Source organism: Puma concolor, chromosome C1, assembly GCF_028749965.1.
Source record: "Puma concolor isolate L17-30 chromosome C1, mPumCon1.1.hap2, whole genome shotgun sequence".
NCBI lineage: Eukaryota > Metazoa > Chordata > Mammalia > Carnivora > Felidae > Puma > Puma concolor.
In genome coordinates this window covers 35,992,942-36,005,841 of record NC_141674.1, presented here as the reverse complement: position 1 = coordinate 36,005,841, position 12,900 = coordinate 35,992,942, and the positions used below count along the sequence as shown (strand labels likewise).

The 12,900-nt window shown below is 37.0% G+C and overlaps 1 protein-coding gene across 3 annotated transcripts in view; it reads left to right on the top strand.

Moving 5' to 3' along the window:
- TESK2 (testis associated actin remodelling kinase 2) overlaps positions 1 to 12,900 on the top strand; it is a 132,965-nt gene that overhangs the window by 25,732 nt on the left and 94,333 nt on the right. For 2 of the 3 annotated variants that reach the window (XM_086716803.1, XM_025934968.2), the window contains exon 2: positions 1,495 to 1,804. In XM_086716803.1, coding sequence (XP_086572929.1) covers positions 1,583 to 1,804 — 222 coding nt within the window. In that variant the 5' untranslated portion in view covers positions 1,495 to 1,582. Of the gene's footprint in view, positions 1 to 1,494; positions 1,805 to 7,251; positions 8,121 to 12,900 lie in introns of those variants that run through there. The other variant, XM_086716804.1, reaches the window with a different exon arrangement.

Sequence of the window (12,900 nt, the reverse complement as noted above, 5' to 3'; positions counted from 1 at the left end):
AATGAAATATATCTAAAAAAATTAAAAGTCAGTAGATAGTAAGGCAGTCAGATTGTTCAGTAATTTCACAAGCAACTATGTTTTATGTAGTTTTAACTTCAGTATTTTGTACTTTCTTTTTTTTTAAATTTTAATGTTTACTTTTATTTTTGAGAGAGAGAGCACACAAGCAGGGAGAACAGAGAGACTGGGAGACAGAAACAGGCTGTAGGCTCTGAACTGTCAACATGGAGCCTGACATGGGGCTTGAACTCACGAACCATGAGATCATGACCTGAGCTGAAGTTGGAAACTTAACCAACTGAGCCACCCAGGTGCCCCATTGTATTTTATTTTTCTAAAGTGAAGTTTATTTTTCCCCATATTTTCTTTTTTTTTTTTTTTTTTAATTTTTTTTTAACCTTTATTTATTTTTGAGACAGAGAGAGACAGAGCATGAACGGGGGAGGGTCAGAGAGAGAGGGAGACACAGAATCCGAAGCAGGCTCCAGGCTCTGAGCGGTCAGCACAGAGCCCGACGCGGGGCTCGAACTCACGGACCGTGAGAACATGACCTGAGCCGAAGTCGGATGCTCAACCGACTGAGCCACCCAGGCGCCCCTCCCCATATTTTCTATCTCTGTCCACATTACAGTCACCCTTGTCTTTCTCCGCACTCAAGTACTGATCCCCTTTTCTAAAGTTTATTTTTTTAATGTTTATTTATTTTTGAGAGAGAGACACAGAGACAGAGACAGAGAGAGAGAGAGACAGAGTTTGAGCAGGGGAGGGGCAGCGATAGGGAGTCACAGAATCTGAAGCAAGCTCCTGGCTCTGAGCTGTCAGCACAGAGCCCCATGCAGGGCTCAAACTCACAAACTGTGAGATTATGACCGGAGCCAAAGTTGGACACTTAACCTACTGAGCCACCCAGGCGCCCCAAGAACATACTAATTCTTATATCATGGATTATTATTATTATTTAAATGTTTATTTATTTCTGAGAGAGAGAGAGAGCATGAGTATGGGTAAGGGGCAGGGAGAGAGGGAGACAGAGAATCCCAAGCAGAGTCCAGGTTGTCAGCACAGAGCCTGATGCAGGCTTGAACTCATGAACTACAAGATCATGACTGAGCCAAAACAAAGAGTCGGATGCTTAACCGAGTCACACAGGCTCCCCTATCATGGATTATTTGAGAATGAAATGATGACCTATGTACAGCTTTTATACTATGATTCCTAGAATGGGTGCTCAATGAATGATAGATATTATTGTTATTTTGTTTTTTAGAATGCAGTTGATATTTATTATAGTCTACTCTAAAGACTGACTACATTTTGGGCTTTAAATATATCAGTATTTTTGAAGGTAAAGGTATAAAGTATATTTTTTAGATCTGAAAATCAGGACCTAGAATGTGAAAGAGGAAATATTTTTACATTGATAATTCATTGGTTTGCATGTATTTATTCATTAATGGTTTTAATGAAATATCTTTCTGATATCTCTTTTAGCATCAAACCGGAAGAGAAGTAAAACTCAACAAAATCGTATTATGTGTGGAGTTCCTTCTTAAAAGAAGAAAAAGTGATTATTGAGACTATGGATCGGAGCAAACGGAATTCAATTGCAGGCTTTCCTCCACGTGTGGAGCGTCTTGAAGATCTTGAAGGAGGTGGTGGGGGAGATGGGAACATGACCCAGGTGGGAAGAGTTTGGCCATCTTCATATCGAGCTCTTATAAGTGCCTTTTCTAGACTGACGCGTTTAGATGACTTCACCTGTGAAAAAATAGGGTCTGGCTTCTTCTCTGAAGTGTTCAAGGTGAGTGATGCCTCTGCTTTTCTCATAGCGTCTTGTTGATAATCAGCTTTACTACAGAGTTGATAATTGTGTTTAATTATGACATATCCTTTGCCTAGTTGAGGTGAGGGTGCTGTGCATCTTGATCAGTGTTCTAAATTTTCCTCTCCTCTGGCTTTGGGACTGTTGGTGGCCATGGGCCTGGCCAGTGCTATGTGTGCTTTTGCTGGTCCATGTGTGACACCATGACCCTGGCCAGTATACTGGGTCTCACTTGGGGTCTGCTACCAGATGCACTCAACATGCAGGAGAATGCAGAAGGGTTCTGGGGATGCCCTGAGCCAGCCAGCAGTTTGGAGTTACCTTGAAGATGGAAATTCATGTGATTTACATCATATCTGCTCCTTCCATTTATGCCTGGGAGGCCTGACCTGCCCCTTTTCCATCAGCGCCTAGAGTCAGAACCTGGATATTTTTGTATTTACTTGGTGGTACCCAATCACTGCCTCAGACACTTTGGAGATGGAGGGGATGACTGGGAGAATTTTACCATTGGGAGTTGTACATAATAGTTGTTTATATCCTATTTTTTCCTCTTTCCATCTCTCCAGAGACATTTATCAAGGCCCTTATTTTGATCAAAAAAATAAATTAATTAAAAAAAATAAACTGTCCTCTCACACTATAAACTTCTAGGCTATTTTATTTTAATTATAAAAATAATACATGCTGATCAAAAATTCAAATAATATAGGAGTATCTTCCACTCCCCCTCCCTATATATATCTCTCTCTCTAATAGTAAGCATTATTAACAATTTGGTATGTATACTTCTGGATCCTTTTCTGTGCTTATACATATATTATACACAGACATCTTATATACATATATAAAAATTTATATATAAATGTAAGAAAATACACATATATACCCACTCATATAGTTTTTATTTGGTTATTTTTTAATAAAGTTGAGCCCTTAATGCTTCCAAGTATTCCTATTTCCCAAGTTCACTTACTCTCCCAGAACATTATTTCATACTTTTTCTTCTCTCATCAAAACCTCAGTACTTCTTTTCAGTGATGAGCTTGCTTCCTAATTCACTGAGAAAACTGAAGCAAGCTGGAGAACTTCCACAGCCTCCTATCACCACAAATACCTACTAATCCAGTATCCTTACCCACTTACTCAGTCTTTATACCTGTCACTATGGGTGAACTACCCATGTTCCAATTTAAGCCATATTTCAAGTTCCAGGTGTTTTTTTTTTTTTTTAATTTTAATGTTTATTATTTTTGAGAGAGAGAGAGAGCGTGAGCAGGGGAGTGGCAGAGAGAGAGAGGGAGACACAGAATCTGAAGCAGGCTCCAGGCTCCAAGCTGTCAGCACAGAGCCCGATGCAGGGCTCGAACGTACAAAAACTCAAGATCATGATCTGAGCCGAAGTTGGACTCTTAACTGACTGAGCCACCCAGGAGCCCCCCTTTGCCCATTAAAAAAAAAAAAATTAATTCCACTATACTTAATATACAGTGTATATTAGTTTCATGTATACAATGGTGATTCAGCAATTCTGTACATTACTCAGTGCTCATCATGATAAGTGTACTCTCTCTCTCTCTCTCTTTTTTTAATGTTTCATTTTTGAGAGATAGAGACAGTGCAAATGAGGAAGGGGCAAAGAGAGGGAGACACAGAATCCAAAGTAGGCTCCAGGCTCTGAGCTGTCAGCACAGAGACTGATGCAGGGCCAGAACCCATGAACCATGAGATCATGACCTGAGCTGAAGTTGGATGCTTAACCGACTGAGCCACCCAGGCACCCCATGATAAGTGAACTCTTTATCCCCTTCACCTATTTGATCAATCTCCCAGCCCACCTCCCCTCTGGTAACCATCATTTTGTTCTCTATAGTTAAGGGTCTGTTTTTTGGTTTGTCTCTTTTTTTCCTTTGTCCATATATTTTGTTTCTTAAATTCCACATATAGGTGAAATCTTATGGTATTTGTCTCTTTATCTGACTAACCTATTTCACTTAGCATTACATCCTCTAGATTCATCCATGGTGTTGCAAATGGCAAGATTTTATTCTTTTTTTATGGCTGAATAATATTCTGTTGTATATAAATATACCACATCTTTTTTATCCATTCATCTAATGATGGACACTTGGGTTGCTTCCATATTTTGGTTATTGTAAATAATGCTTCAATAAACATAGGAGTGCATATATTTTTTCAAATTAGTATCTTTGTATTCTTTGTGTGAATACTTAGTAGCAGAATTACTGGATCATATGGTAGTTGTATTTTTAATTTTTTGAGGAACATCCATATGTTTTCCACAGTAGCTGTACCAGTTTGCATTTAAAAAAAATTTTTTTTTTAACGTTTATTTATTTTTGAGACAGAGAGAGACAGAGCATGAACGGGGGAGGGTCAGAGGGAGGGAGACACAGAATCTGAAACAGGCTCCAGGCTCTGAGCTGTCAGCACAGAGCCCGACTCGGGGCTCGAACTCACGGACCGTGAGATCATGACCTGAGCCGAAGTCGGCCGCTTAACCGGCCGCTTAACCAAGCCACCCAGGCGTCCCCCAGTTTGCATTTTGACCAACAGTGCATGAGGGTTCTTTTTTCTCTATATCCTCCCTAACACTTGTTGTTTCTTGTGCTTTAATTTTAGCCATTCTGACAGTTGTGAGGTGCTATCTCACTGTGGTTTTGATTTGCATTTCCCTGATGATTAGTGATGCTGAGCATCTTTTCATGTCTGTTGGCAGTTCCTTTGCCCATTTTTGAATTGGGTTGCATTTGTATGTATGTATATGAGTTGAAAATATTTTCTCCTATAGATTGTCTTTTAACTCTCTTGATTGTGTCCTTTGATATATACAAGTTTTAAATTATGATTAAGTCCAGTTTATCTATTTTTTCTTGGGTTGCTTGTGCTTTTTGGTGTGATATCCAAGAAATTATTGCCAAATCCAATATCATGAAGATTTTCCCCAGTGTTTTCCTGTAAGAGTTTTATAGATTTAGGTCTTTGCATTTAGGACTTTGATCCACTCAAGTTAACTTTTGTATATGGTGTAATGTAAATAGTAATGTGTTTTTAATTTTAAATTCCAGTTCATTACTGGTGTGTATGAATGTGACTGACTTTTTTTACACTAACCTTGTATCCTGAAGCCTTATTACAATTGCTTATCAGTCCCAGGAGGTTTTTTTAATAGATTCTTTAGGATTGCTACATAGATGGTTATGTCATCTGTGAACAGTTTTATCTTTTTTCCTTCCAATCTGTATCTCTTCTCTTCTCTTCTCTTCTCTTCTCTTCTCTTCTCTTCTCTTCTCTTCTCTTCTCTTCTCTTCTCTTCTCTTCTCTATTAGCTAGGACTTATAGTATGATGTTAAAATGCAGTAGTGAGGGAGCACCTGGGTGGGCTCAGCCAGTTAGGGATCTAACTCTTCATTTCGGCTCAGGTCATGATCTCACAGTGGTGAGATGGAGCCCTGTGTTGGGCTCTATGCTGAGTGTGGAGCCTGCTTGGGATTCTCTCTCTCCCTCTCTCTCTGTTCCTCCCTTGCTCGTGCTTTCTCTTTCTCTCAAAATAAATAAACAAACATTAAAAAAAAAGAAAAGAAAAGCAGTAGAGAGAAGGTACATCCATACCATTTTCCTAATCTTAACCAGAAAGCTTTGAGTTTTTCACCATTAACATAATGTTTGCTGTAGGGTTTTGTTTTTTTTTTTAAAGATTAAAAAAATTTTTTTTAATGTTTACTTTTGAAGTAGAGACAGAGTGTGAGCAGGGGCAGGGGCAGAGAGAGGGGGAGACACAGAATTTGAGGCAGGCTCCAGGCTCTGAGCTGTCAGCACAAAGCCTGACATGGGCCCGAACTCATAAACTGCTAGATCATGACCTGACCTGAAGTCTGACATTTAACTGATTGAGCCACCCAGGCACCTCTGATATTTAATTTCTAATGATGATCAGAGAAAATGATGTACATGTCTACCTTTTAGAGTATACTTAGATTTTGTTTTGACCTAATACATGGTCTTTTTTTTTTTTTTTTTTTTGGCCAATGTGTTTGAAACAAGTATTAATTCTCTGTTTTATGTGTTTGTTTGCATAAAGTTCTGTATGTGTCTTTTCATTTCTATCTTCTATCTTATTTAGAAATTCTCTATATTTCCATGTTACAAATAAAATTATAATTTTTTAATCTTATGATTTTACTACTTATATTTAAATATTTGATCTATCTGGAATTCATCATTCAGTTGTACCAGCAATATTTATTATGTATTTAATATTTTTCTCACTGATTGGAAAATTTACTGAATTTTCCTAAGTGTTTTGGTATGTTTCAAGGTCTGTTTTCTTAGGTCTGTTTAATCTGTTGCCTTGATTTGTCTGTTCATATACTACTACACACTGTTATAATAACTTAATCATTGCAACTTTATTTTAATATCTGGTTAGTCTAGTTCTCTATCAGTATTCTTCCTTTTCAGAATTGTCTCGGTGTTTCTTCCTTATTTTTTATGTGAGATTTATCTATTTTTAAAACTTTTTTATTTTATTTTATTTTATTTATTTTTTTTTTTTAATTTTTTTTTTCAACGTTTATTTATTTTTGGGACAGAGAGAGACAGAGCATGAACGGGGGAGGGGCAGAGAGAGAGGGAGACACAGAATCGGAAACAGGCTCCAGGCTCCGAGCCATCAGCCCAGAGCCTGACGCGGGACTCGAACTCACAGACCGCGAAGATCGTGACCTGGCTGAAGTCGGACGCTCAACCGACTGCGCCACCCAGGCGCCCCAAAACTTTTTTATTTTAATTAGGCTCCAAATCCAGTATGGGGCTTGAAATCACAACCCTGGGATCAAGAGTTGCATGCTTTACTGACTGAGCCAGCCAGGTACCCCTTTAGGTGACTTTTGGAATCAATCAGCTTGTCAGTTTCCTAAAGCATACTATTGCCATTTTTATTGAGGTTAGAGAGAATTTATAGATTTAGGGAGAATTAATGTCTTCATGGTATTGAATCTTTTATGTAAGTACATTCCATACCTTTATTTTGTATCTCTTCAAGTATTTTGTGCCCCTCGGTAGACATCAGAAATTTTTTAGCTTGCACATTTTCTGCAACGTTTATTCTTAGTTTTTTCTCTTTTCTATTGCAATTGTAAATTGGAGCTCTCCTTCCATTATATCTTCTGTTTGTTGTTTGCATATGAAGACTACTAAATTTTGCATATTAATTTTGATGCAGCCAACATACTGAATTAAAAACAATTTTTTTAATGCTTATTCATTTTTGAGACAGAGACAGAGCACAAGTGGGGGAGGGGCAGAAGGAGAGGGAGACACAGAATCCAAAGCAGGCTCCAGGCTCTGAGCTGTCAGCACAGAGTCCAACACGGGGCTTGAACTCATGAACTATGAGATCATGACCTGAGTGGAAACCAACTGAGCCACCTAGGCTCCCCTAACATACTGAATTATTAATGTTTGTGATAGATTTTCAGTTGATTTGTTTTGGTTTTCCAGGTTTATAATCATGTCAGCTATAAATGATGATATGTTTATTTATTTCTTATTTTTATACCTCACTTTTTCTCAACCAGCTGCAATGACTAATACTTCCTAAAATATTAATAGTGATATTTGTCATCTTTGTCTTGTTCCTGACTTTAATGGGAATGCTTGTAGTGTTTCCTAATTAATATGATTTGGAGGCTGAAATAAATATATTTTATTCTATTAGATCTTTAAAATATTAACAAAAATCTTCTATTTTCTTAAGAATTATTTTTATGAAGAATGGATGTTGAATTTTACCACATGTCTTCTCAGAATCTATGGTATGATGGTTACTTTTATGTGTCAACTTGACAGGGCCACCAAGTACCCAGATATTTGGTTAAACATTATTCTGGGTGTGTCCGTGAGAGTGTTTTTGGATGAGATTAACATTTGAATCAGTAGATGTAAGTAAAATAGATTGCCCTCCCTAATGTGGGTGGCCCTCATCGAAACATTTGAAGATCTGAATAGAATAAAAAGGCTGACCTTCTTATAATTAAGAGGGGAACCCTTCCTTCCTGACTGCTTGAGTTGGGACATTGGTCTTTTTCTTGCTTTTGGATTGGAACCAAAATATTCTTGGGCCTTGAGACTGCCAGCTTTTGGATTGGAACTTATATCGTTGGCCCTCCTGGATCTCAGGCCTTCGGACTTGGACTGGAACTACACCATTGTCTCTCCTGGGTCTCCAGCTTGCTGACTGCAGATCTTGGAACTTCTCAGCTTCCATTATCATGTGAGCCAATTCTTAATAATAAATCTCTTTCTCTCTGTATATATCCTATTAGTTCTGTTCCTCTGGAGAACTCTAATACATATGGTGATAAAACTATTTTTTTCTTTTGATCTCTTAGTAAAGTGAGTTGTATTAGTAGGTGTTCTAATAGTGAGCCATCCTTGCATTCCTGGTATATTATTCTTTCATGTGCTGCTAACTTCTTTTTGCTGGGGGTTTTTGCCTTGATATTTGTGAGACTTGTCTGTGGTTTTCTCTTTCATGCTTTTGTTATTAGTTTTGGTAGCAATGTTATTCTTACCTCAAAAAAAATTATTTTGAAGTCTTTTCCCCCCTATGCTTTGGAACAGTTGAAATAGTTTTGGAATTACTCCTTAAGAATTAATTAATATAGAATTCTCCTGTGCAATGTTTGGTCAGGTACTTTGATACTTTTCCTTTTCTTCTGGGGTAATTGGTCTATTTAGATTTTTGTTTCTTCTGGGTCAATTTTGGTAAATTATATTTTACTAAAAAGTTATTATTTCTTATAGGGTTTCTAATATACTTGCATAGAAATGAGTAAATTTTGACTTAAGTCTTTTGTTTGTTTAAGTAACTTTTAGATTAGTTGCAACTCTTGGAGTATAGACCCTACACTATTTGGTCTGTTGGTCCTTTTTCATGGATTTTCATTTCTCCTGTGATTTATAATTTTTTTTATTGAAAATCTGTTTTCAGTGGGAGACGATTTCCCCTGGAGTTCTTTTTTTTAAAAAAAAGATTTCTTTTCTTTTTTTTTTTTTAATGTTTATTTATTTATTTTGAGAGAGAAAGAGAGAGAGAGCATGAGGAGGGGAGGGGCAGACAGAGAGGAGGAGAGAATCCCAAGCAGGCTTCTTGCAGTCAGCACAGAGCCAGACATGGGGCTCGAACTCACAAACCATGAGATCATGACCTGAGCTGAAATCCAGAGTCAGATATTTAACCTACTGAGCCACCCAGGTGCCCCTCCCTTGGAGCTCGTGTGTGTGTATGTGTGTGTGTGTTTTAATGTTTATTTATTTTTAAGAAAGAGAGAAACAGTACAAGTAGGGGAGGGGCAGAGAGAGACACACAGAATCTGAAGCAGGCTTCAAGCTCCAAACTCCAAACTCCAAGCTGTCAGCACAGAGCCCGATGTGGGGCTTGAACTCAGGAACTGAGAGATCATGACGTGAGCTGAAGTTGGATGCCCAACCGACTGAGCCACCTAGGTGCCCCGAGTTCTTTTGTTCTAAGTTGTGGATGTACTTAATATAGTGGTCTCACATTTGCCTCTGCTGGAGTCATATAGGTTCTAGATCTGAACCTAAAGGCTTTATTTTGATTTCTTGGCTCAGGCTTTCTGTATAGATCTCAAACCTGAACTTGATTTTCATAGTTGGCTTTTATTCCTCATTTAAGGCGGTAGGATCTAGCATTATCCTACTATAAATGCCTACTATGAAAAGGAGAAAGCTAGTTAACATTATTTCATGGTATTTTAGAAAGTAATTAGTTAATTTTATGGTGAGGACATTATCATTGGGAAAGAGAGAAATTTGTCTATTTATTTATTCTGCATGTAATAGTCTGATACAGGGTTTGATAAACTATAGCCTGCCACTTTTTTTGTAAATAAAGTTTTATTGCAACACATCCACACCTATTTGTCAGTATGTATGTTTTATGGTTGCCTTTGTGCTACAATAACAGATTTAAATAGTTGTAACAAAGACCACGTGGCCCTTCAAGCCTAAGGTATTTACTCTCTGACCCTTTACAGAAAAAGTTTGCCAACTCCTGGTCTGATAACTATAATGCAGCTAGGATATGGTTAGTTTTTATCTTTGATTACAAAGTACAAATGACTACAGAGTTTTAAAGGTCACGTTAAATAAAAAGTGTATCACTGGCAATAAAAGGAAATATTTGATTTCTGGTATGGGAGATAGAAATTATGCAGATAATTTAAGGACTTTCAGTTGCTTTAGATAGCAAAAGGAAGACTGGTTGATGGATGACTTTACACTGAGGAATGTGGATTTATGTGACTTGCTTGTATTCCTTTAAAATAATTCAGTTTTAGAATTTAGGACCTTCTGGTCACTCATCCTTAAAAATAGATCTTTGTTATGTTTATATGTTCCAGAAATGGATTTATACAAACCCAAAAGACAAGCCTTCTCTTTTAGGTGTATTCAGCTTCTGTATTTCACAAAAAATGTGTTTGTTTTTAAGGTTAATGATAAGTTTAGCTAATCTACTGTTAGGAAATAATTAAGGCAGATGGACTTGGACTGGAGCAGTTGTTCTCAACTGGGGGCAGTTTTGCTCTGAACGTGATATTTGACAGTGTCTGAAGTTATTTTTGGTTGTCACAATTAGGCAGTGAATGCTACTGGTATCTAGTGGGTAGGGGCAAGGGATGTCACAAAACATCCTATAATGCACAGGACAGTACTCTGTAACACAGAATTATATGGCCTTAAATGTTAATAGTGCTGAGGTTATAAATCTGTGGCCTAAAAGCATAGAAAAGTTGAAAGCATTTTATAACCTCTCTTATTGAATTTGGGGAAAAAATACTTCTAGAAACAAAGTAAGTTGGATTTGCATTTATAATATTTGTGAGCTTCAAATATTCACCTTTGATTGTTAATCTTTCCTTTTCATTAAAAAAATCATGAAATAGAGATTAAGGGCAATTTCATTATTTCTAGGCAAATGACTTAGAATATTTTGGATGTTAGGGAAGGACTGAAGCATGTGTAAGTGGAGATGACATTAGTGTTTGTGTGCACATTTAATAGAGTAAGAGAGAAAAATATAAAACCAAATGGCACAGTGGACCCCACTTCTCACCTTCTGGTAAGTGAAAAATCTGTCCAGTTCCATTGTTAGCAGTGACTGACAACCTGCTTAATGTTTCCAATTAAGAGTGCTTCTTTTGGGATACAGTAGAAGGTTCTTCCTTTCTTTTTAATCTAGTCCTGTTTTGTTTGAGAATATGATTGGAAGGAGACTTTCTAGGAAGGTGATTGTTCCAATCTTTTGAGATAACTCACCTCATATTACCCCATGATATAACTCTGTATTTTAGCATGTATTGTGAAAACTGTAAAACCTGGAATCCCATTCCAGAACAAAGTATCAATGTAGCTTTTTTCTTTTTAATAATAGCTTTACTAAGAAATAGTTCACATACTATAAAATTCTCCTTTTAGAAATCTATAATTCAGTGTTTTTTAGTATATTTACAAGGTTGTGCAGCCATCATCACTGCCTAATTAAAAATTTTTTTATCGGGGTGTCTGGGTGGCTCAGTTGGTTAAGTGTCCAACTTCAGCTCAGGTTATGATCTCACAGCTAGTAGGTTGGAGCCCTGCATATGGCTCTGTACTGACAGCTCAGAGCCTGGAGCCTGCTTCAGATTCTGTGTCTCCCTCTTTCTCTGCCCCTCCCTCGCTCACGCTGTCTCTCTCAAAAATAAATAAACATTTAAAAAATAAATAAAAATTATTTTATCATCCTAAAAAGAAAACCTATACTCATTATTAGTGACAACTCATTTCTCCCTTCCCCCAGCCCTTGGCAACCACTATTTTACTTTCTGTCTCAATGGATTTGTCCATTCTGGACATTTCATATAAAGAGAATCATATCATATGTGGCCTTTATGACTGATTTCTTTTACTTAGCATAATGTTTTCAACTTTGATCCATGTTATAGTATATATCAGTACTTCATTCCTTTTTTAAAAAAATTTTTATGTTTTATTTTATATTAGAGACAGAGACAGAGAGAGACAGCGAGAAGGGGAGGGGCAGAGAGACGGAGGCAGAATCTGAAGCAGGCTCCAGGCTCTGAGCTGTCAGTACAGAGCTCGACATGGGGGTTGAACTCATGAGCAGTTGAGATCATGACCTGAGCTGAAGTTGGACACTTAACCGACTGAGCCACCCAGGTGCCCCACTTCATTCCTTTTTATGTCTCAGTAATATTTCAGTGTATGGATAGTACCACATTTTGTTTATACAGTCATCTGTTGATAAACATTTGGATTGTTTTTATCTTTTGGCTATTGTGAGTAGTGCAGCTGTAAACATTCGTGTACAAGTATTTGAGTACTTGTTTTCATTTCTTTTGAGTATATACCTAGAAGTGGAATTATTGGGATATAAAGTAACTCTAAGATTTACTTTTTGAAATAGTACCAAACTGTTTTCCACATTGGCCGTATCATTTTGCATTCCCACTAGTAACATACGGGGTCCAGTTTCTCTACAATCTTGCCAAAACTTGTTATTTTCTCTCTCTTTTCTTTTTATAAAAATTATAATAACCATCCTAGTGGGTGTGAAGTATCTCATTGTAGTTTTGATTTACATTTCCCAAATGACTAGTGATATTGAGCATTTTTTTCATGTGCTTCTTGGCCATTTGTATATCTTCTTTTGAGAAATGGCTATTCAAGTTCTTTGCACATTTTTGAATTGAGTTGTTTTTGTCGAGTTGTAGTTCTTTATATAGTATCCTTTATTTTTTCAATTTGAAAGTAGTCGTTTGTTAACTGTCCAGATTACAAAAATAATCATGGTAGATACCTCAGTTAATCTGTTTTTTTAATTAAAAAATTTTTTTTAAATTGTTTTTAATTTTATGTATGTATGTATGTATGTATGTATGTATGTATGTATGTATGTATTTACTTCCAGGTTAGTTAGCATATAGTGCAACAATGATTTTGGGAGTAGATTCCAGTGGTTCATCCCCTAT